The 22,870-nt window shown below is 37.3% G+C and overlaps 3 protein-coding genes across 7 annotated transcripts in view; 1 reads left to right on the top strand and 2 right to left on the bottom strand.

The window, feature by feature from the left end:
* Positions 1–22,870, bottom strand: part of LOC140800197 (beta-1,3-galactosyltransferase 7) — a 102,902-nt gene that overhangs the window by 5,664 nt on the left and 74,368 nt on the right. The gene's annotated exons all lie outside the window — the stretch shown is intronic.
* On the bottom strand, positions 1,597–14,910 carry LOC140799817 (uncharacterized). Of its 4 annotated transcripts, none has more exons than XM_073154289.1 (19): positions 13,335–14,910; positions 10,101–10,186; positions 9,630–10,007; positions 9,428–9,511; positions 8,881–9,354; positions 7,806–7,872; positions 6,712–6,904; positions 6,277–6,383; positions 5,915–6,133; positions 5,487–5,740; positions 5,177–5,401; positions 4,880–5,101; positions 4,738–4,791; positions 4,493–4,558; positions 4,255–4,392; positions 3,471–3,524; positions 3,056–3,115; positions 2,273–2,665; positions 1,597–2,192 (listed from the first exon to the last, which is right to left on the bottom strand). In XM_073154289.1, exons 1-19 carry the CDS (start codon positions 14,596–14,598, stop codon positions 2,040–2,042), a joined length of 4,491 nt encoding a protein of 1,496 aa, XP_073010390.1. In that variant the 5' UTR covers positions 14,599–14,910; the 3' UTR covers positions 1,597–2,039. The 4 variants fall into 4 exon arrangements, 3 of the variants coding, with proteins under 3 accessions (XP_073010390.1, XP_073010391.1, XP_073010389.1); XM_073154290.1 differs by having other exon boundaries at positions 4,880–5,401; positions 8,881–8,960; positions 9,084–9,354; XR_012111080.1 differs by having other exon boundaries at positions 1,917–2,192; positions 2,273–2,369; positions 2,570–2,665; positions 4,880–5,401.
* On the top strand, positions 17,723–21,322 carry LOC140800458 (STOREKEEPER protein-like). Its single transcript, XM_073155264.1, has 2 exons — positions 17,723–18,670; positions 20,996–21,322. Exon 1 carries the CDS (start codon positions 17,807–17,809, stop codon positions 18,659–18,661), a length of 855 nt encoding a protein of 284 aa, XP_073011365.1. The 5' UTR covers positions 17,723–17,806; the 3' UTR covers positions 18,662–18,670; positions 20,996–21,322.

Genomic DNA, 22,870 nt, shown 5'->3' with positions numbered 1-22,870 from the left:
AGCTTTTGACCAACAACTAGCTTCATCAGTAGTCACAGTACAATCATCGCTAACCAGCCATCAGATCCATAGCATTATACTCGTATCAAATGGGAAAGAACCAGGTGAAAGCTCAAAATGAACATAAATGGCAAGTTCACACAAACGAAGCTTACAAAAAATATTTAAAAAAATTTCTTACCTATCAGAAATAGCTTTATTTCTCTTTTAAATTTTTCTTTTTAGAAGATGAGTCACTTCGCCTGAATGGTACTTCATCGAACTGTAACTTCTAAAAACAAATCACTCTTTTCAAAATCGACGCAAATGACGATAAGGCTAATATAAATGAACTGATTTATTATCTTCCTTCACTGAAATGATGGGGCAAAAAGTATATAAATGTCAATCAACCTTTCATTAGTATATGTGCAACATATAACGTTCCTCCAGATAAAAAATCATCTCTTGATGATGCGTTAACATGCTTGTTGAGAATTATTAAAATCAATTAGGTATATATCACCCAAATCACTCTCGACAGACGAAGGAATGCCTGAACAAATAATCGTGTGGTACAGAAATAAAAGTTTTAATCACAAAGGAAAAAATCATGCATCAGAGAGTGCACCTCCTAATAAGTTTCACTCTCTAATAAGTTCCACCGCGCAACCGTAACTTGCTCAATTTTAAAAAAAAAACTAAATATGCTAGTATAGGAGAGCATGCCCTAAAGAACAGACTCAGCAAACATCAAAATAGATTGACAAAATATGTTTGCTAATTTAGAACAGTTTACACTTTACTGTAAAAAAGAACATAAACCTATATTCAACTTTATGGTGCCAGACACTACCAATCCAGCAGCTGCAACTCACATCAGATGCATATCTTATACTCTACAAAGTGAGAAACCAGCTTAATCAAGTTACTGAGTCGAGGAAAAGAAAAACATCTAGGCAAGGAAATGACGTAGATCTAGATAACTGATTTCTTATTGTGAGTGCTATGTGAAAACAGACGCATGCACTACCCAAGGGCAAGGTTATGCATTTCCATCATAAGAAAGATTGCTTTTAATGTCCAAAAACTAAACGCGCCCCAAGTCATTTGTGAAAGTAAGTCATTGTTCCTGCAGTTGCTATGTGAAGTGAAAGCTCTCAATAATTTTGCACACTTATTATCAATTCAATCTCCTGCTGGATAACTTCCTGCAATTACAGTAGCATCGGGACTAAAAATTGACAAGGACATGTACTATAGACTCTGCGCCATGAACTTAAGATATCAAGCAAATGCCAAATTAAAGTATTTTTGCACGATAAGCATATCAATTTTCTGAGAAGATAAACATGAAAATTGCAATTCAACAGTAGTATGATTTCTTGAGATTACCTTCTCTTTAGCATGATACAATACAAGATCATCAAGGATAATAGTGAGCCATACCTTGCAACACGTAATCCATGCCAGTAATCCCACAGTCAAAGGCAGTTAAGGATTGTACACCTTGTTATAAATTTACTGTTGCATTTGTTTAAACGTTCCAAATCCTGAAAGATGAGATAACACTAGAAAAGAAACCTTGTCAATTCAAAATGATCTCACTTGCCTCAATTAATTCAGACCTAAGTATTTAATTGATGCAATGGTAAGAATGTACAAAATAATTTTACAAAATCTGCATCCTACATTATCCCTATATTCCTCATATACAACTAAAACAGTGATGCTTCCTTGTGACCCTCCAACTGGGCTGCCATAGGCTAGCAGTCAACAAGGCGCTGGAAGCCTGTGTCATACTTTAATCAGCACTCACACTCACCCTCTGTACAATTTCTCTCACATAGATATACAAAGTTGGCCACAAAATTTTCTGCAATCATTGCTGGATCTCTGTGGTGCACGTGCATTGACTAGCACAATTTAATCCATTCTTTTGGTTCATGTGCACTTCAAATACGAAGACCAAGCTCCAATCTCATTCTGGATTGTCCACAAGGATAATTTCATGTTTTTCAGGAGTAAAAGATAAAGCATCATCATGCTCTTCATTGGTCCTATCCACCAGGTTCTTGTGGTTCACAAGACTCAGAATCTCCAGCGAGTGGCTTTTCTTTTGGAACATAAGCGAATCCCTTAGGAAGCCGCTGATTCTGCCTCGACGCTTGGTCAGATGTCATTACGACCTCCTTCTGGAAAGTTTCTGTAGGCTGTAAATTAAGAGATACCAAGTCAATATTACCCTCAAAAATAAATTGATTAATTCAGAAACAAAAAACAATTCAAATACCTTTCTTGACTTGGACTTTTTTTCTCCATCTTCCCCTGAGTTTCTAAAGCCAACAGATGGTGGTCTTTGTGGAAGTTGCTTACCAGCAAATGATGCCCTGTCAGCTAATTTTCGTTTAAATGAAAGTTGGGATGTAGAGCTGTCATCAGTGTGTCTGTCAACATCTCTATTATGCAAAGAAACCCTAAGTGTGCGTTTTCCAGAAATAGTACTATCTACTGTGACATCATCAGATCTTTGGATCATTCCACTATACGACTTATTATTTATAGAAGTCGTGGCAGATTCTGAACTCACACCAGGTGGATAGAAAGGACTCCGCAAAAGCTCCGAAAAAGCATTATAATCCCTTTTTGAAGCAAGTATCTCATGTGAACATAGAACCAAGTCTCTCTGCCAAGATTAACCAGTCAACAGAACAAATTTATAAGTTCCCCATCTAAGTTCATTAAAGAATAACATTCAATAAAACATGTAGAATATGAACTTCATAACCAAACAGCTTAGATAAAATTGATTATATTAAAAAAGGAGAGACGGAGCTTCTTCGAGAATGATGAAAGACCTATTGCAGATGGAGAGTTAATGAGCAGATGATGAAATCTAAATAGCCATCCTAACTACCTGGTTTCGGACCACACTGAGCTGAAACTAGTCCTTTCCACAAAATGTTTTTTTTTTCCAGATCAAAACAGAAACCAACCAAAACTTTGGATCATGGCTTAAAGTAGTATGAATTACAAAGAAGATAACTACTACAGATGTGATTAAGAACTAATGTACCTTTAACTTTTCTCTTTTAATGATTCTCTCGCAAAGAAGGCGCAATTTCTCCAATTCAACCTGTAATGAGGCCATCACTCAAATGAATAAATAAATGTATTTCTTTTAGAAAAGAAATAAACAGGATTCTCAATAGAAAGACAATATCTCCTGTAAATAAAACTTCAATTCCTACAAGTTCAATTTTCATTGGGCTTCAATTTTTTCACCAGAAACGGTCTATCACAACCAAATTCACATAGCAATTTTGCAGTAGACACTTGCTTGTAAGAGAATGTAATAAAGAATAAATTTGTACTCCAAGGTGAAAAAAATTAACTTCCTATTTTTTATAATACAAGTATATCTCTAATTCATATATTCCAGAACAGAAATCCCCAAATATATATATGATGTAACATATACTCCCACTAACCCTTATATCTTTCATGCTCTTGAGCTCCTCAGCTTCATATTGTTGACTATCAGCCTGCGGAATTTTCAGAAACAAGCAAAATGAGAATCTATTAGATAATATTGTAAATGTAAAATTCAATTTCAAAAAGATAAGGCCAGAAAAAAACCAAATCTACAAATCCCTAATACCCTTGCCGAAGGTTTACAAATTGCTAACTGAGTAATTTTTCTTTGTTTGTAGTGTCTAATAGCATATCCAAGTTTATCTCCTGTACTGCACATATAACCTCAACTACCTTTCAAAAAATTCAAGTAATCTGCCTAATGTTTCATCATCTATCAGATGAAATCTTATGTTCTACAACCTTATAACCATCTCCTACGTCTAAATTAGCATCCCTCATATTTCATTAATGCTTTACTTGTGATTTTGAATGTCTCCGTGCTGTTTTAGTCTAAACTGTCATCTAATTCACTAACTCAGGGAATGTTCAGCAGTTCTCAATTCAATTTTAAGAATCCTCTCCAAAATCAGAAGTAAATTGCTTCAAGAAACTCATTAAAATCAGGAATCAAGATGACAGTACAATATTGAAAGAAACTTTCAAAAACAAGGGAACGCGAAGAAAAAAGTGAAGCAAAGATATGTTATATGTGCCCTTGCAAATTCCTTGATACATCATAGATCTTTAATATTTAAATGCAAACAGTGCACATCTAGATGTGGGACACCAGACTCATATGACCAAATTATGCATGATTAAGAACGAGTCAAAGATCTGTCGAGACAAGCACAAAGTGACCTCTCTTTGCACAGAACTGTGCTTTCGGCAGTAAGCTTTATGCTGTAGCCTGCCACCAACTCCTTTTGTATTCATGTAGAAACCTGCGCCTCTAGCGCAGGAAGGATGAAACATAATTTGACAATCTCCATTGCTGCACTGCATGAACAAAAAAAGAAAAAAGAAAATTGGTGTAACTTTTGCAATACTTGATCATTCACATATACACTAAGATGAGATAACGAGGCAATAGTTGAACCTTGAGGCATGCACCAACATTCCTTTGACAGATACAACAAAAATCTTTCTCCTTGGGAATATTATCCTGATAATAAATATAGCAAAAACTTCTACATGAGAAGTTCAGTTTCTAGAATTAGTATAGATAGCGCATGATGATATAAGCTTTATATATGAGCAATGATCTTTCAATCAGTAGCTATAGAAAAATAAAATAGCCATGGAGCAAGTATGTGCAAGGCCTGATACGGATGAATGCATTACCATTCCTTCTACCAGATTTTCCTGCCCCCTTTTGAATTTTGACTCTAACAACCACTAGAAAAAAAATTTGGAAAAAAATTAAGTGAGAGAAACAAAATAACCAGCTCTAATAAACATATTATCTAAGAATAATTCCTATTACCTCCGCACAGAATGCATGAACCCATTGCGCATCTTTTGTCTTCCTGAAAGCACCAGATGCACCACCACACAAACTGCACTCAGCAGCAAACAGAAATCTATCCCTACTATCTGCTTGATTGCTAGTACTAGTAGCCTGCAGTGGCATCTGCTCACAAACTTCACATCTCCAGGGGCCAATAAAATTCTTAAGACTACGATAGCAGTCTAAATGAACAGCAACCTGCAAAATATACCAGAAGTTAGTGACAGAAAGAGCAGATCTGTAGAGAGAAGCATGTAAAAACAAGATCAGCACCTTGCAGTTGAAACATACAAATATTCTGTTCAACACTGTCTCAACTCGCATACAGATATCACAATAGAGTGCATTTTCTTTTACAAAATCCGGCATCTGGAGAAAACCCGAATGCTTATCTGATGAGACTTTATTGAGAGCCAATCTTGAAGAATCCTTTGTCCGCGGCATTGCTGGAGATGGTTGCCTAACTCTCCCAGTAACACCACTAAACTTCAAAGGACTCTATCAACAAAAGAAAAGTTAAGCAATCAAACATGCATAACATTTTCAGAGAGACTGGTAACCGATCATAAAGCAGAGTGACAACCTCTTGGTTACTGGGAACTATCTCATCATTTGCATCTTTCCTTAGTGCCGAGTTTCTTGAGGAGGATGCAGCTGCAGCTGTAGCTGCAGCAAGTACAGCCTGAGCTTCTTTATGCCTTCTCTCTTTTCTCCCACGTTTCTTTGCCTCCCTAATTTCACGAAGAAACTGGGTCACAAGAATCAGGTCCCATTTTCTTCTAATGGACACATCCAGTTCTTCAGGAAGATTCTGAACTACCTTAAACATCAAACCTTCTGCAATGTCGCATAAACCCAATATTAATAGAATGGTCAAGAATTTACCGAATGAAAGAATTAAACAAAAAATCAGGGAACAACCAAACTCTTAAAGCTTATTTAATAATTTCATAAACTATTTGGAAGAGAATAAACATAGAATAAGAAGAAAAAAAAAGAGAGGTGCATGACCACAACAATGCTTGATGGCAACAGCACTGTTCAGTAGCCTATTTTGTAGATACACTAGTTCTCCTTCCACTTCATCTTCAACAGAGAGTTCCAAAATTCCCAAAGAGTTGGCTTTGGAAACCTGGTCCATTCCCACTACATCAGATCTCTCGTTCATATCAGCGTAGGAAGAATGAAAGTGCCGCCGACTACACGAAGGACCAGCAGATTTAGCTACTTCTGTTTGAGGAGGAAAAAAGAAGATAAAAGAGGAAATCAAAATACAATTACTTGTTGCCAATCTAAAATATTGTGGATAATTATAAGTTTGAAAGAATAATTCATTATTTGATCTTATTGATAGAATTGTTATAAGGATTTACCACTAAATTGTGCTTCCAAAGTTTCCTGCTTCATATGGCCACATACTTGCATCAACCTTTTTCTAATAAATGGGTGAATAGAAGAAATAGAACAGGATCCACCAAAGCTGCATAGTTAAACAAAGTTATAGGTTTAATATAATTTCATCAGTACTTTCAGGAATGAAAACAAGGAAATATGAACAAATATCAGAGCATTTACTAATGCAATTGAAAAGAGAAGCAAACTGACCAATAGAAAATGAATCTAGGAAAAGATGAGCAGTGGGATAGCTTTCCCTTTGATCATCCCAATGGCAGGTGATATAGTACAAGTTACAAGGTTCTAGCTAATGCTAGATTTTCTTTAAATTCTGTTTACTTCTCTACTAAGATTTTAAATTATCATATCAGTATTCATATAACAACTGCACCAGATGTTTTCCTGAATCTTACTTGAGAATATGTTTGTCAGACAGTATCTGATCACCAAATAGATCAAGATGTCCCAAATAACCATTCGCTAAGGCATTTGCCCTGCCATTTGCTTCATTAGCCTGATTAGCACCAGAATCCAAAGAAGAAAAACCTTCAGTTGGTTGTGCTTTCTGTTCAGCCTCAAAAGAGTTTTCTCTTTTGACTGGATTTCCTGTTCAAACCATACTATAAGAATCATATGAGTCCATAAAGTGAAAATTGCAGTTGCAAGTTGCAACTATAGGAAGGGCATAACAGGACAAGTAAATATCCTAACTTCTTTTCTTATCCTTAATATTAGTGGTTTGTGAATAATAGCACCTTTTAACCAAAGCAAATTAGTGAATTCAACAAGCAGATTTGACAAGATTGGGGCAAAAACTATAAGGCTAAGCTAAAGAGTGATAGAAATTATAAATGATCTTCTACTAACATTCTCATGCATGACTAAAGTAGGCACTTGACAAACTCGCATATCCCCTATCAATTGTAAAATATGAAATTATTGTTCTCTAATAGCTTTTTAACACCACTACTTTGTCAAACACAATATCAACTAACTAGGTAACTTACCAGTTCTCTTCAAAATCTACTAGTATTATTTCAATCATAAATTTAAATAAGATTACTTTATCTAAGCATACAAAAGGGTCATCTACATCTGCCCAAAATATAACTACTATCATCCAAATTTTAAGACCACAATACCAAGCAAAACAAGTTCAAAATGCGGCGTACCTATCAAAATATGTAAAACTAGTGGCAAATCTGAAAAAAAAAACAGTAAAGCAAATACACAAAGATAAACAAGAGAGAGTCAAGACAGCCAAGCTAAAAACAACAGTAGAAACAAATGCTAGGAGGAACAATTGAAGTAATGAAAGAACTGATTTCTTTCAGATATTTACAAAACAAATAACTTACTCTTGATCTTTCATAAAAAGGATCTTTATTTTCATGTTTATTAATAAGTCTAAGGTTGTATAGGCAGTCAATCATACAAACTAATGAAAAATGAATACTGGTAGTTACTAGAGAACAGAAAATGATAGCATCAAGTGCAGACTCTTTACCTTTATCTCCTGACAGTAACTCCAAAGGAGGACTAGCATCAGTAGAATTTAAGGAATCACCTACAGTCTGCCAGAAAAATTAAGAATACGACACTGTAAAAGTTGTTCAATCAACTATAAAATAATGCTTGATTAAATCAAAGAACTACATTACATGAAAAAATTAAGAAAAGCATCATATGTCAGTAAAGAAACCATAACATCAGAGTCAGAACTGTCAGATGGAATATAAAAACTCAGTGGCAGTAGCGAAAAGCAGAAGATTTCTACTAATGTGGTTCATCTAGAGTGATCAAATTCTAGGCTAACTACAAAAAGTCTGATCACATAGACTCATAATCATTGAAGCACTTACCAAGTCAAGATTTTAAGGGATAAAACTAGCTTAAGCATTAAGAACAGATGAAAATGCTGAAGTACAAATGCTATTTCTCAGCAATTTCACATATCTTCTGAAGTAAAACTAGTTAAGAAAGGCCGGAGGTCACTCAATGCAAGAAAATAAATTGTAGATCTGTACCATAGCAACAACAGACATACAGTAAACATATATGAGATCACAATATGTTTGATCAGGTTTGTTGGGCTGAAATCCAACTATTTGGCCAAGGACTGATAACATATTTCTAGGAAGAACAGGTAGAATCAGATAGCAGTTAACAGATCAGTTCAGTAAATGGGGTGACGATGAAATTGGCTTATGATTGGTGACTCCAGATCACGTAAATTCAACTTACACCATCGAGATAATTCTAGACGGCAATCTGATCGAGTCAAGCATTCAAATAGGGTTTCATAGCCTAAACCTTGTACAACAAACCAACAAGGATGTTACATAAAGCAGTTCACAAATTAGTAGAAGCAATGGTCATATCAGTTGTCAGGCCTGATATTAAAATATCAATGCTGCAAAAAAGAAAAGGAAAAGGAAAGACTATTAATCACCTTCAACTAATACTCAAAAGAAGTAGAGAATAACTTAGAATGATACTCATTAAGTTTCACTAGAAGTACTAATTAAGTCAATCTAAGGCACAAAATCAGAAGATCATAACATATAAGGTAGTCCACTTACCATTTCTTGAAACTCTTCTTCTTTAATACATTCCTGATTGCTGATAGAGGATATCTTGCCATTAGCCTCTCCTTTCATATCTTCAGTGAGGAGAAATGCAATATCACCAGTCTCATCAACTATTTTATTATTACCATTTTGCTGAAAATGAGCTACTCCTGATGCACATAATGTTTTGTTATCTTTCAGAATCTGAATGCTACCTTTAGTTCTTCTTCTTGGTGGTAATGATTTGACAAGAACAGGATCTGGTATGTCAATGGCTGTGACCTTGTCATCGCTGAGAACATATGGACTCTTTACATTATCATCATTTGGAGCTTTTGGACCAGCAGCTCTATCAAAATTATTATCTGACACTACAGCAGAGCTACTTATGTCTTTCAGATGCTGCACAGCTGGCATATGTACTGAATTTTGAAGCCATTTGATTATCTTCAATTTCAAACCGGGGGAGAATGTGGTGGTTTCACCCTGCAAAAGGATAAGTTAGCAAAATTAGCACCCTACTCATTCAGAGTGATTCAATGAGAACATATAGAAGTACCACAAGGGCTGCTTCTAAAGAATCCGATGAGATTCCTATCTCTGATGCTATATCACCAACACTAACTTTACCACGATCAATCAGCTGCACAATTACAAAGCACAAGCTTAGGCATAATGTCTGAACAGTATCAATGTATACATTAATGGTTTGAAACTTTATATGCTATACATTTCAATCGGAGAGTTGAAAAATGTTATACCTTTCTAAGAACAACAGCAACATCAGCAGAATTTTGTGTGAGATTCCCACCCTCTGCAGCACCAGCAGTATCCATTTCCTTGCTTTGCACTGCTTGAGTACCTGCCCTTTTAAGTCTAGATGCCACGAGATCCTTCTCCACATTAGTCTCCGTTTTGACCATGTTATCTGAACTGGAAGTTGTCAATTCATGTGCCATACTTTTATCTCTATTCTTGCGGGTAAATCTTAATTTTGGTATCTTCCGGGTGGCAAGAATTGCATGTGAAGGCCTGCCTGCCAAAGAGTCGTCTCCAACAGTCTTCTTATTAAAGTTTTTCTTGGCATTACTAATATCTTGAATGGTGGAGTGCTTTGAACAAAATGCTCGCAGCTCAACCTAGAAAAGCACCCAATAAGACAATGTCAAAATCAGCATGTGAGGAAACTGCAAAGATAAAGATACTGGCAGGAAAGAATGATGGAGCATCACATTGTCATTTCCAAACTTTCCCCATATCTCCATTTGATGCTTTGACTCCCTTGCACAAATAGGATGGAAAGATGCTCTACATGTTCCTGATACATCACATAGAACAAACTATTACATTCCAGAACTTATAGGGGAAAAGAAAATGGAATCCTTTAATCCGATGATCAAAAGATATCAGTCCTTCCTCAACAACGGATAATAGAAGCTTGTTCGGAACAAAACAAAGAAAAAGAAAATTACTACCAGACACCAGTAGCAGGGTAGGTTATACTGACAAAATCAGTCGAGCAGTAGTTCATCGCAGAAAGGACATAAAGCAATTGATTAGACATCACACATGAACTGCCTCAAGAAGATGCTTGAAAATTAGAAAGAAATCCATTAAACCCCAACAGAGAACAAGTACATTGGAACAATAAGTAATCTTTGTTATATATGATTTATTCACATAAGAGCTCAGCAGAGGCAATGTCATATCATTCTTCAAAAAGCCCATCAAGGTCAACAATGAAAGGTGGAATTCATAACTTCTAGGGCTGCGACTACATGTTCCTCCAGAAACAATGAAATATGTAGCTTCCAGTTTGCTCAGAAAAAAGAATATTCTGATTAAGGTTTTCATAACCACTAGCATATATAGTTACCCACCAGCATTTTACATGTTAAAAACCCATCATGGAAGGACTGTCACTGGACTATATATTTAAAAGGAGTGTGGAAGTCCAAGAAAGGCATATGCAAGGAATCCTTTAGAAGTTTAGATTAAACTTGAAACTCAAAGAAAGGCAGACCATCAACCAGGCCCCTGAAGTCAAATCATTCTAAGCGATAAAACAAAGAACCAAAATGCAGGTCAAAAAGCAGCATTTTTCAAGATGGAACATGCTTAGCTTTAAAAGCACTTCTTTTTTAAAACCACAAAGAGAGATTATAACGAATGATTAACATATTCCAAACATCACAGATGAGAAAAATGTGAAGCCAAGGCTCTTTACATATAACTCCAAAAACAAGCTAAGTCAAATTATGAGTTGTTTCAATATAGATGCATAATAACTAAAAATCTATAGCTAAGTAATAATCATGCTGAAAGAGAGAAAGTGAAATGCTCCTTTATAGTTCCTGAAGGTAGAGAGCAAATTTGTTTTCGCTAACAGAAAGTCTAATCAATACCTAAAGTTGTGTAATCTACTGCTAAGTCAAAGTTACCAGAACATACTCAATATTCCAAGCAGAAAGGACATTAAAAGTTTCCCGTCACAATTAAGTGAGAAGGTTGAAGTTTTATTTCCACATAAACTCATTCATCTTTGAACGAATTGATAAGGCAGCATCATCATCAAATTTCAAAAGGTTTGCTCTGCAGCTTGAGGACAAGCAAGAGAAGAAATACAGTAACAGTCCTAAATCATAAGATAGAATAGAGTGCCTTCTCTGAGTTAGTGAATTACGAAATCAGTATAGCAAATGAGTCAAGCTTCAGTCCCTTATTATGATTCATAAGTTGTAGCCTTCTATGAATTAGGGAAGAGAGTCTGATGGGCTGAAGGACTCCTGCATTCATGGAGTATTGTGCATCTTCATTTTGCGAGAAAAATTGTCCTTGTAGACCAAATAGTACGCTTCTCCAAAACACATCCACATTCCAACCTATAGGGTGAGCAAGAAGGAAGGTAGCTATAATTCAACCATAATTTGGAGCCCCACAAATATCAATCATTTATGATAGTGAGTTTATATTCCTAGAGTCTTTTTTCTCTTCCATTGTTGGGGTTTTATTGAAGGAAACTATAATAAGATACCAGTTAGAATTTAACTCTTGGGCACCTTCATACTTGGGGGCCCTAGGCAATTGCTTTATATTAGGACCCATCATGTAGGGATAAATATAGCTAAAAAAGGATGGAGCAAAGTGATTTAAACAGAAACCAAAACTGCCTATGTTGGCATTGGGAAACTTTTATAGAAGTAACTAAGATCTTCTTTGCCTCCAACGTTTCCATCTAATGCAAAACCAATACATTTCAATGATTAGTAGTCTCAAAAGAATGTAATTTTAAAACTGCAAAAGTCATTTTTGTCTAGGTCAAACCTATTTAAGACTAGGGGTGGAAGATGAAACATCTCAGTTCAGATCAAAAGTAACCTGAAAGAGATGTCAAGTTTCTACTCTCAGGTCCCTATAAATTACAGATGACCACTGTGAAAATAGTTTATCCTTCAATTGATAAAGAACTTAGAAGCAATAAATCATATCAATCATCAATTAGTACATTGGCAAATTTCAAAAGAAACTTTAGGCTTCATATTCTAGATTTCTAATAGCACCCTAGTAAACAACAAAGGGTACAGTTGACACATAAAAGATCAAGAATAAGTGAATAACTATGTTTCCTCCTGATAAGTCACTCTTGATCTACAAAAACTGACTGAACAGATTCATCGCAGACTCCTATGTAATTATGTACTTCAAAGGTGCTTTTTCTCTACAATAAACTCTTTGTTCTAGTTAAAATTTATGTACTTCTATAGCTTCCAACTTGAATTGTCAAACTTGACAAAACGAAAACTCCTCCCAAAAATTATAGTGCAGAATAAAATCAAGAAGAAAATAGGTTTCTAACATTAAAGATCATTATCAATAATTGAACTTATTACTGCATTTTTATGATCACTTTGATGACTTTTTGTAATATTTGGCAGATAAAGTTGTTTTTGCAGTACTTTCCAAATCCTATGTAATATTCTCCAAACATGTAGATTAGTAGAGAGATACTCTCCAGCAGCCACTGGATATTTTTATGTAATAAGTTATACCACGCGCAATCTTACAAGGAAATGAAAAGCACTAGTTAACTTCCCTAGAATATATCAACCAAAAAGGTCATTCTCCTTGCAGCTAGCCATATATTACTAACATTTTGCAGGTCATTTTTAACCTGGTATAAGAGAAATGTTATGCGCTTAAAGTGAAATTAGATTTTTTTTTAAAGAAAGTGTATGTGATATCTCACTCATTTTCCACAATACAATACAAGACCTTGTTGACCATGACAAATTAAACTGGAGTAGCCATAACAAAAGAAAAGAAGATTCTCTGCACAGGACACAAAATGCTGCTCAATTCAAGATTCTCTCTTTAAGTCCACCACACAGCAATGCAAATTATATTATGAAAAGCAAGAAATCATACAAAATTTTAAATTAAAAGGCGGGAGTCAAGCAAGGATATACCGTGGCTACACCGGACACATGCACCATGCTTCACCTTACATACATTACACACCAGCTTCTTTCGAGTCTCTTGGACACCTGCAACATTCATAATTGGTTCCATTGTTTTAGTGTCCTCCACATATACCTCAGGTATCCATAGACTGCAAAACAAGTGAGCAAACTTCAAAGTGTTGCTATCTGCATTCCTTCCAGAATCCCTTTCCACAGGTTTTAGGGCCCCTCCTTCCTTCGGACAAAGCACACATCGTCCCATACTGGGGTCACCACAAGATTTCTTTAACGATCTTCCTGTCGACTGCAATTTTTCACACCGAGAACACAACCACAAGCCATCCGGCATCTCATGCACACCATAACACTTCTGATGCACTAATACCTTGCAAGAGTCACAGCAAAGTAACCTGTTTGATTTCGTCCCACTGTCTCCCAAGCAACAGAAGTCGCAGGTACTGCCGGCTTCAGATTGCAAGTTAGGAAGCACTAAAAGGTGTTCCAATCCAGCATCGCCACCCAAGAGCTTGCGTTTTTTGTTAGGTCTCTCTGAAGTGAGAACAAATCGCTCCTTCGCACCTAAAACCCAATTGAATGACAAATCCTCTTCTTCTTCTTTCTCTGGCAATCCACTGCCACTGGTCCCAACTTCATCTACCTCCATTGGTTTTTCCTCTTCCTCCACCAACTCAGCCTTCGTCAGCTCTGCACTCTGCTCCTCTTTGACTAACTCCAAGTTCTCCTGAGTTGAATTTGAAGTCACTTCAACTGCTGCAGCATCAACTATGCCCTCTTTCTTCTCTTCCTCTGTCACGCTTCCCAAGACTGGAATCAAGAAGCAAGAATCCATTTGCCCAGCACTAACCAGCAGCTCTGGGACCAACAAATCGATGTCCCCTAATGTCACTGGTCGGAAGAACTCCTCGGTCTGGTCCCAAACAGTCGAGGCGACAGGGGCGTGACTCGGGGGCTTCTCACCGGACTCCCCTAGGTTTTTCTTGTGCTTCTTTCGGCCGTCCGTCTGCCGCGCGAGGAAAGAGGCCAATCCGGCAGGAAGCGTCGGAACCCTAGCAGTGTCCTCCTCGGTGTCGAACGGCGAGCGGAGCGAGAGGGCCTTCCTCGCCTGCACAAAGACATCCACGGCGCCTTCCACCGGCGCCGGCGCCGGCGCCGGCGAACTCGAGACCGGGCACGAGGGCTCCTCGGTCCCGCAGCCGCCGTCGGCTACCCGACCCACCATCTTGCGCCGGTGGCCCCGGCCGCCGCTCATGGCCGAGACCCGCGACCCCAGGATCTCGTCATCGCCGGAACCCTTACCCTAACCCCAAGAATCTCCCCCCTTTCGACGATGGCGTACGGCGGTGCACGGGGGCTAGGGTTAGGGTTTCGTCGGGGCCCTTCTTTTCTCTCTCCGTTTCTTTTCTTTTTCCGATTTTTTCGCTTGCGTTTCGGATCCGAAGGGAGACAGAAGACGGGTTTGGTTTCTCTCTTTTTTCTCTCCTCCCCTTCTTTTTCTTGGGTTTCTTTTTGCGGGTTCAGTTGTGGGTTGTGGGTTGTGGCTCGTGCACGCACGCGGTGGCGTAATCTCGAATGGTGAAAGTCCATTCTTTATAATTGTTCATTTCCAGGATATTTTGCATATAGGACCCTACATTTTTCCGTCCAGACTCCAGACCCATTAACTTCACTATTTACATATCGCACCCTAATATTAAAAAGAAATCAACTTTACGTAGGTCCAATTTTGATCCAAATATGGTGTTCTATGCAATTTTGTATTTTCTTTTTCAGTGGGAGAAAAATGTGGAGAACAAGACAAGACCCGGAAAAAGACGGTAAAAATAAATAAAATGTTTGGGATACGAGAAAAGAGGATGGCGTTGATAACGAGAGCCTGGAGAAAGGAACGGCGGATACTCCTCGTCTTGTCTACGTTTAGTTGGTTGGTAGTCAAGGCTGGGCCTCCCACTATAACTGACCCTTCTGGTGTATTTCGATATATTTTTCTTCTTTTCGGTTCTTTTTGTAAATATTGGGGGAGAAAATGAGAGGGAGTTGGCTATGCTATTATTTATATCGTGTTCTAGCCTCTTCATTGAATATGATTAAATTTAATTCATGTCGACCCTCTATGCTTAGTCTATGGTTATTAGCTTTAAGGAGGTCAAGCAATCCACTTTAACCGGGTTACACAACGAAGTCTCAATGGAAGAAGGTAGAGGGGAATTGCCTGCCCATTTTTGTCAATTATTATCAAACTAAATCTAATTTGAACTGATCAACGTTTTTAAAAATATTGATTAGTTTAAATTTTTATTATGATGTATTTTTTTGCCTTAATTACTGAAAGACTAAGTTAAAAAAAATTATATATAAAATGATGATTAGTTCAGTGTTTTATGATTAGACAAAAATGCTGATCATTTTAATGTTTTTATTATGCTACAGTCAATTAAATCTGTAATAAATTCAGGGAATAGTCTATTTCTATAAAAAAAAAAACTCCTCAATTTGCTACCAAAGTCAATCACAAATGCCATTGAAATACTACTAAATAAGAGCTACAGTGAATGAGACAAAACTATATAAAAGAAATGTCCTTTCTTCTGAGTGGAATAAAGAATCAAGAAATTGGTGACATATTTGTAAGGGTTAATGTAAATGGTTTATTTAGAAGAGGATTTTAGGAACGTGGAGTCCGCCTTAGTTCTCACTCTCTTGTCTACATAATTATTATATTTTTTTTGCTAACTAACCACCAAGATGTAAACTGAAAACCAAGGGGTAAACTGAAAAATGGGAACCAAGGTGTAAACTGAAAACCAACCTACCTATATAGTATATGCTCAATTAGTTTTTGGCATGCACATGTAAGTTCCAAGAGATTCACAGGAATAGCATGACATTGCCACCAGAGTTTGAAGCATTTCTCAGAGATGCATGAGCCTCGTAGTTAAAAAGGGTTGTTCGGTGGTTGGAATCTTTGGTCACTATGAGTGACACCTGTTTAGGGGTTGTTTGGATAGCTTAAAACTTTTTGTATAAAAATCTAAAAGTTTAGGAGAATTTTTATGTACGATAGAAATTTTTTCTAAGTGAGAATGAAAACTTTTAAAGATCATTTTCCCTTGGAAACACTATTTTCACAAAAAGATAAATAATACCCTCTGTTTTTTTTCTTCCACTCTTTTTATCCTCTCCCTCCCCGTTTATAGCCACATTCCAATATTCACCACCACCACCTTCCTCCACCTCCAATATTCACCGCCACCGCTTCCTACTCCACCCACTTCACCACCACCGCCTTCTTTTCCAACTCTTGTTTCACCCACCACCTCCCCCTTCACCCATGACCCCTCCCCCTCCTTTTCCCTCTCCCTCCCTTCTCTCTTTCTAATTATTTTTTCCTCCAAAATTTCTTAAACTATTCAAATAAGATGAATTAAATCAATCCAAAGGAAAATTTTAACATCGAATCCTAGATCATAATGATAATTTTCAATTTCTATATGCATTAAGAATTTTTCAGAAAAATATTCCTTATTCGTCCAAACAGGGCCTTAGGTCTAGAACTAAAGAAAGCACTGAACTCTAGCTCTGCTAGGATTCATTGCCTCTTTTTTCTTCTTCCTCTAAATGAAATCTCCTCTCGCAGTCGCCCAGATTAGCTAGGAGAGGGGAAGGTTTTTTTTAATCTAGATGGTCTTTTCCCCTTTCATCTCATTCTCTTTCTCCCTTCTCCTATCTTCCTTCTCTTTCTTCGCCCATTTTGTTTCTCTTTCCTTTCACGCCGCAATTACTCGCCCTTCTTACCATTGCCGCTCTAAGGCTGTCGACCTCGCCTCAACCTCTCTTTGTTACCGTCTCATGCCTAGCTGTCACCTCTCTTCATCTTTCATTCTGGATTGTTAATGGTCGAATAGCAAGGAGGTGGCGTTAGGTGTGTAGTCTCGACTCTACCGCCCATTTTGTCCTAATTGTCTTGCTGCTTTCTCTGCATTTACTGCGTCACTGTCATTGTCTTCACCACAACATTCTCATCGTCTCTCCCTCACTGCCTTCACCACCATGCCCTCTCTCCTTCCCTCCTCTTCAACAAAGGCCGCTTTTCGAATTCTCTTATCCCACCTAAAAACCTTGGATAAGAAAAACATGATAAATTTTCTTACCCTAAGTTTATAATACTCATTTGGCAAATAATTTTAAAAATAAATAATACATTATAAAATAAAGGGGGAATTAACACAATTACATAAGCTTTTACAAATTTGGCTCATTTTCAAACTTTATCAGATCCGGATTGCATTCGTATCAGAAAACGAACCAACCCGACCCATTTGCAGCGACTGCTACAGTGCTACTACTACTACGGCTGCGACCGTTGCAACTTGCAATTCCTCTAAAGCACGCCAAAACCACCCAGTCCACACCCCCCTCCTCTTCTCTCTCCCCCCAATTCCAAGAGGAAGACGAGAAAGATGCCTTCAAAACGCTCCGCGAGCAAACCCCCGAACCCCAAATCTAAGAAGCTCAAGCCCTCCGATTCCAATTCCCATGAGAAATCCCCCGATTCCAGTCCCCAAGAGCCCAAATCCAAGATCTCCAGCCCCTCCTCCCAGCCCTCGCCCACGCCTTCGAGGAAGAGCGAGAGGAAGCGGAAGCCCCGCGAGTTCCCCGACACCGCCGCCGGGAGTAGCAATCTGGCGTCGCAGAAGCTGTGGACGGAGGCAGACGAGGTCGCGCTCCTCACCGGCGCCACGGCTTTCCGCAGTAGGACTGGATTGGCCCCGAGGCGACCTGACATGAGGGAGTTCTATGAGTCCGTAAAGGGGTTGATTTCTCCCCACCTCGGCCAGGATAAGGTATACTACAAGCTCAAGCGCCTCAAGGGCAAGTTCATGAAGACGACAGAGCCGCGTGATGAGCCCCACGAGCAACTGGTGTACAAGCTGTCGGCCGAGCTCTGGGGCTCGGAGGACGACAACGAGGAAGAGGAGGAGGAGGAGGGAAATGGCGATGCTGATGGCGTGGAGGAGGCAGAGAATGGGGTAGAGGAGGACGAGGAAAGAGAGGAAGGCGAGGAAGAGGGGAACTCTTCGTGCCCGTTGCTGAGGGATGCGTTGGTGGAGTACTGGAAGGCAAATCCGCAATATTTGTCTGGGTTTTCGCTGGAGAAGGGGCTGAAGCTTATCGAGCCATCGGAGGCGAAGAGGCTGGAAGTGAAGTGGCGGAAGCAGCTGGAGGCGGAGTTGGTGTTGCAGATGAAGCGGCATGAGATCTTCAAGGAGGTTTATGGGTTGCTGATTAAGGGCCTGAAAGGCATGGGGCCATAGGTTCTCCAGGTATGATTGCAATTCTCTTTCTTTTTCCGAATGCGAATACTTGCAAGTCTAAGCATGATTAGATAACTTGACATTGGATTTAATTATTTTTGGTGCTTTCTAGATATAGTTCTTGTTGCTTAGGTTTGCATGTTTAGATTGTATCAGCTATTTTTGTTATATTTGATATATTCTATATTGCCCATCTCATTGTTATGCATCTTTTCCTCTCTAAAAGCAATTTCCATCTGTAAATGTTCAATGGTTGGATTGGTTGTTTTTATTTTCTGAGATGAGAAACTGTAACTACGTTAGTTTTTTTTGCTTGGAATGCAAGTCTGTTTGTCAACTTATCTTAATAAGAATCCCTATCTTGGATCAAGTCTTGAATTCATGCTAATTACAAAGGGGGAATCTAGCATCTTTATCTCTCATGCCTGCTTGGCATGTGGGAGCCCTCTGATCCTGCAGAGGTTTGTGGCTGCAAGAGAAATCATCCATTGCTGAATCTCTCTTCTGCATGCTTGTGGTTAAATTCATAGGTTTAGGTGGAGGACACGGTCTCAAGCAATTTCAAGTTTGTGGTCATAGTAGTTTGGATATATAACTCAAATGGAGCATCAATGTTTTGAGGCATTTTCTTTTGTAGACATTTTTTTAGAGGGATGGAGTCATGTTATACCCAAGAATGTGTATTAGTGGATCATTTTGTACTATTCTCCTTGTTTAAGGATCGACCGTCTTCTGTTGACCAATGGTGTTTTTTGATCTAATAGAAGTATTTAAATAGTTTAATATTTAATATTCCTCAATTTGTGAATCATTGGTCCTTCTCATAAATTGATAATTTATTATGCCATCCCAATGTAGATATTTTGGAAATATGACTTTTAAAGGCACAAATCGAAAACAAGACCCATATGAATCCAAATCAGTTTCTTCATCCATATGATAACTATTAATCTTAATATTTTTTAGCTTGTCTATAATTATATGACACCCTGTGGTATGGAGAGGTTTGTAGATGGTCAATACTTTTATAAACGATTAAAACTTTTCTTGGGGGATCAAAATATTTTTATGAAAAGTTCAAAACAATATTGAGTAATGAGTAACTATACCAGCATAACATCTATTAGCTTATGTGGTTTATATTCTCCAGTCAGCATATGGTTCTACAATCTACAGCTATCAAGTAGACAATGGCATATAGATGCGTCAAACTGTGAAGGATAGATTAGAGCTGCCTCTGTGCTCTCACCATTTACTTGCTATTTGTTAAATGCTTAACAATACTAACTAAATATAAAGTGTCTGACAAGGACATGCTAGTTCTTTCTATCTCCCTCCTCTCCTATCCTGTGCTCACCAAGTCGAATGAAGTTAGAAGATATGGACCTCTACTCTCCATGAGTTGGTGGCCCGGATTTTGCCCTGAGTCAGTAAAATCTCAATTTATGTTTGTGTCTGTTACATATAATCAATTCATGATTTATGTTGTATGTATATTCTGTTGGACATACCGACGACCTATGGATCAGAATCTAAAGGCAGTTTAGTTGTTGCTTCATCATTTATCTTTTATGGAAGTTGTATTATATTTTAACTATGTTACTATTGGCAGTCTATTGGAGCATGCTACCTTCTGTTTTCGTAATCCATTCTAGACAATATTGTAGAAACGCTTAGTATGGGATTATTCATTCTGGTTATTTTATCTTGACTATCGTATGCTTTTTCTTCATTTTCCACATGACTGTCTTAAACTTGTCTCATTATTAGTCCAAGATCCTATTAGATTGTCAAGGTAACTTTTATGGAGAGGATAATGATTGCTAGTTTATTCATTACATCTAATCTTCTACACAGTGTATATATGTTTTCAACCCGGGAACAAGTTATTGATACATGTAACTAAAATGGGATCGAGTGATTTTTTCTGATATACACGCACAAAATCTTTTAGCTTGCATATCATTAGGTTCTGGATGAAAAGATTCTCTCTTAATCTAGCACCTTTTTGTTTTTAATTTTATTATCATCTTTATGTATTTTAATTGCTTCAATAAGCGGTTTGAATAATTTTCCTTGTATATAGAAACTCCCTGAAGGTCATATCTGGATGAGCCTTATACAAGCTAGCTTGTTCTCATATGCTTGTGAACTTTCTTATATGAACCTGTCCTTGAGTTGCTGTTTTATCAGCTTTTGATTAATCCAAGTTTGTGAAGAGCCGCTTATCATATATGTTGAACTTTCTTATTTTGTTCATCTGTGAAAAATCTCCTTTGCTTTTATTATGTCAAACTATTTGGTTTTTACCATTGTACTTCTTTGATGCTATAGGTAAGGTGTAGCTGGCTGGTGTACATAAGACCAGTTTGCTTTTTATGGACAGATCAAACCAAACCCTTCTGTCCTTAGTTGCTGATTTGAGGATGCTTAACATTTATATCAAGATGCTCCGGAAAGTTGGATGAAATTAACTTTGATGTGGATACAAGTGATGTAGGTAAAAGTTTTCGGAGATCTGTATTAACAATTTAGAGAAAAGATGTTTCCTTTTCTTGACTTCCCTTGCAGCCAGTAGAGTACTGATGAGGTAGTAGTATGGACATCATCAGATGTGACTTGATGGATGATTTAATGGGATTTCTTCCTTGTTTGTGTGCATCATTGACTTCACATGGCAATATTTGTTGTTGATTAACAGAATGGAGATGACATGATCATGTAGTTTGGTTGTGAATGGCAGCTAGTGAATTCAATGTCTCAAAATTTACTTTCATTAGAATATAAGGTGCATATTATTGAGTTTGCCTTTCTACAATCTGCCTTTCTACATTCCATTAGTGAAGCGGATGTGTAAGTACACATTTCATGGATCTTGGAACAGTTCCATCAATCAACTCTTCAATGAAAAAGTCATTGAATGTGTTTCTTAGAATCTCTTTTGGAACAAAAGGGAGTCTTAGTTATCATGAATCATGTGCCTAATAGCTATCTTGTAGGTTATTGGAACATTTTCTGATTCATGTTCTGCTGGCTAGTTAATTGTTCTCTGAATTTGCAGAATAGTTTGTAAATATTATTGACCTGAATTGTTCTTAGATTTTGTCAAAATAGTTTTGGAAATAGTATAGATCATTGACATTTATAATTCCTAACCGTGCATTGACTTCTTTGGAAACATTTCTGGCACAGTAGTACCAGATAACGTTGTCATTAGGTGTCAATCAGATCATGGCTGCTATTGTTCACTAATTACTGCTTTCTGAATGTTTTCATATTTCTTAAAATTTCATATGGATATATCTATAGAACTACACATTTCTTATACTATGCAATTTATTCATTACCAGTGTAATCATATTAAGCATTGCCACATACTTTTTGCTTCCTGTTCTTTTTTTCTCAGCATATGTTAGCAGCTGTATATTAGCATGCGCAGCAAGAAACAGCATCAATCATCATATATTTCTTATATATCTTGTAAATTAGAGGATAATTTTCCCTAGTAATTGGAAAGGTATGCATGTTATATGTTCACGTCAAACTACTTATTCTTTCGCGGGAAGTGCAGCCTTCTAATTTTTTATTTAAACAAAATGAATTCTTATAATTTAGGGCCCGCTGAACTCATAACTGTATGCTGCTTTCAAAATGTGCAACAAATAAACGCATCAAAATGCATTAGCATCAGGAAAGGGAAAAAAAAAATTGCCACTAGGTGCTACTTTCAAATCATTTTTTTTTTATAATAGACAAAAGGTAGAATCCAATTATATTAGAAAGGAGGTAGAATGCTGTAAAGAGGGAGAGGAAAGTTACTGGTTGCAAAGCTATTGTTCTTCTCTTTCCAAATAGAAAATTCTATTGTTCTTAGTATTCTTTTCTTTCCAAAATTTTCAAAGATCGAGCAATACTTACATACCTCGCCAAGCTAAGCTAGCTGTGGATTGGTATGCAAAATAAGGAAAAAAAATTTGGCTTCGGATGTATTTGGGATAAGAATTTTTCTTCTGAACTTGTTCAATTTTTTGTGAGAATTTTACACCTATTAACTAACTTAATATAAAATTACTCTTTTATCATGAAAAAAAAAATATATATATATATAGCAATGCACAACTAAGAGTCGATCCCAAGGCGAACAGTGCGCTGTTTTCCGATCTTTGTTAAACAATCATTTTGTCCCAGTGGTATATTCAGTGATCGACA

Source organism: Typha latifolia, chromosome 13 (genome assembly GCF_019914945.1).
Source record: "Typha latifolia isolate L0001 chromosome 13, TyphaL0001v2, whole genome shotgun sequence".
Taxonomy (NCBI): Eukaryota; Viridiplantae; Streptophyta; class Magnoliopsida; order Poales; family Typhaceae; genus Typha; species Typha latifolia.
Note: the sequence above shows the minus strand (reverse complement) of the source record. Positions and strands in the feature narration are given on the sequence as shown.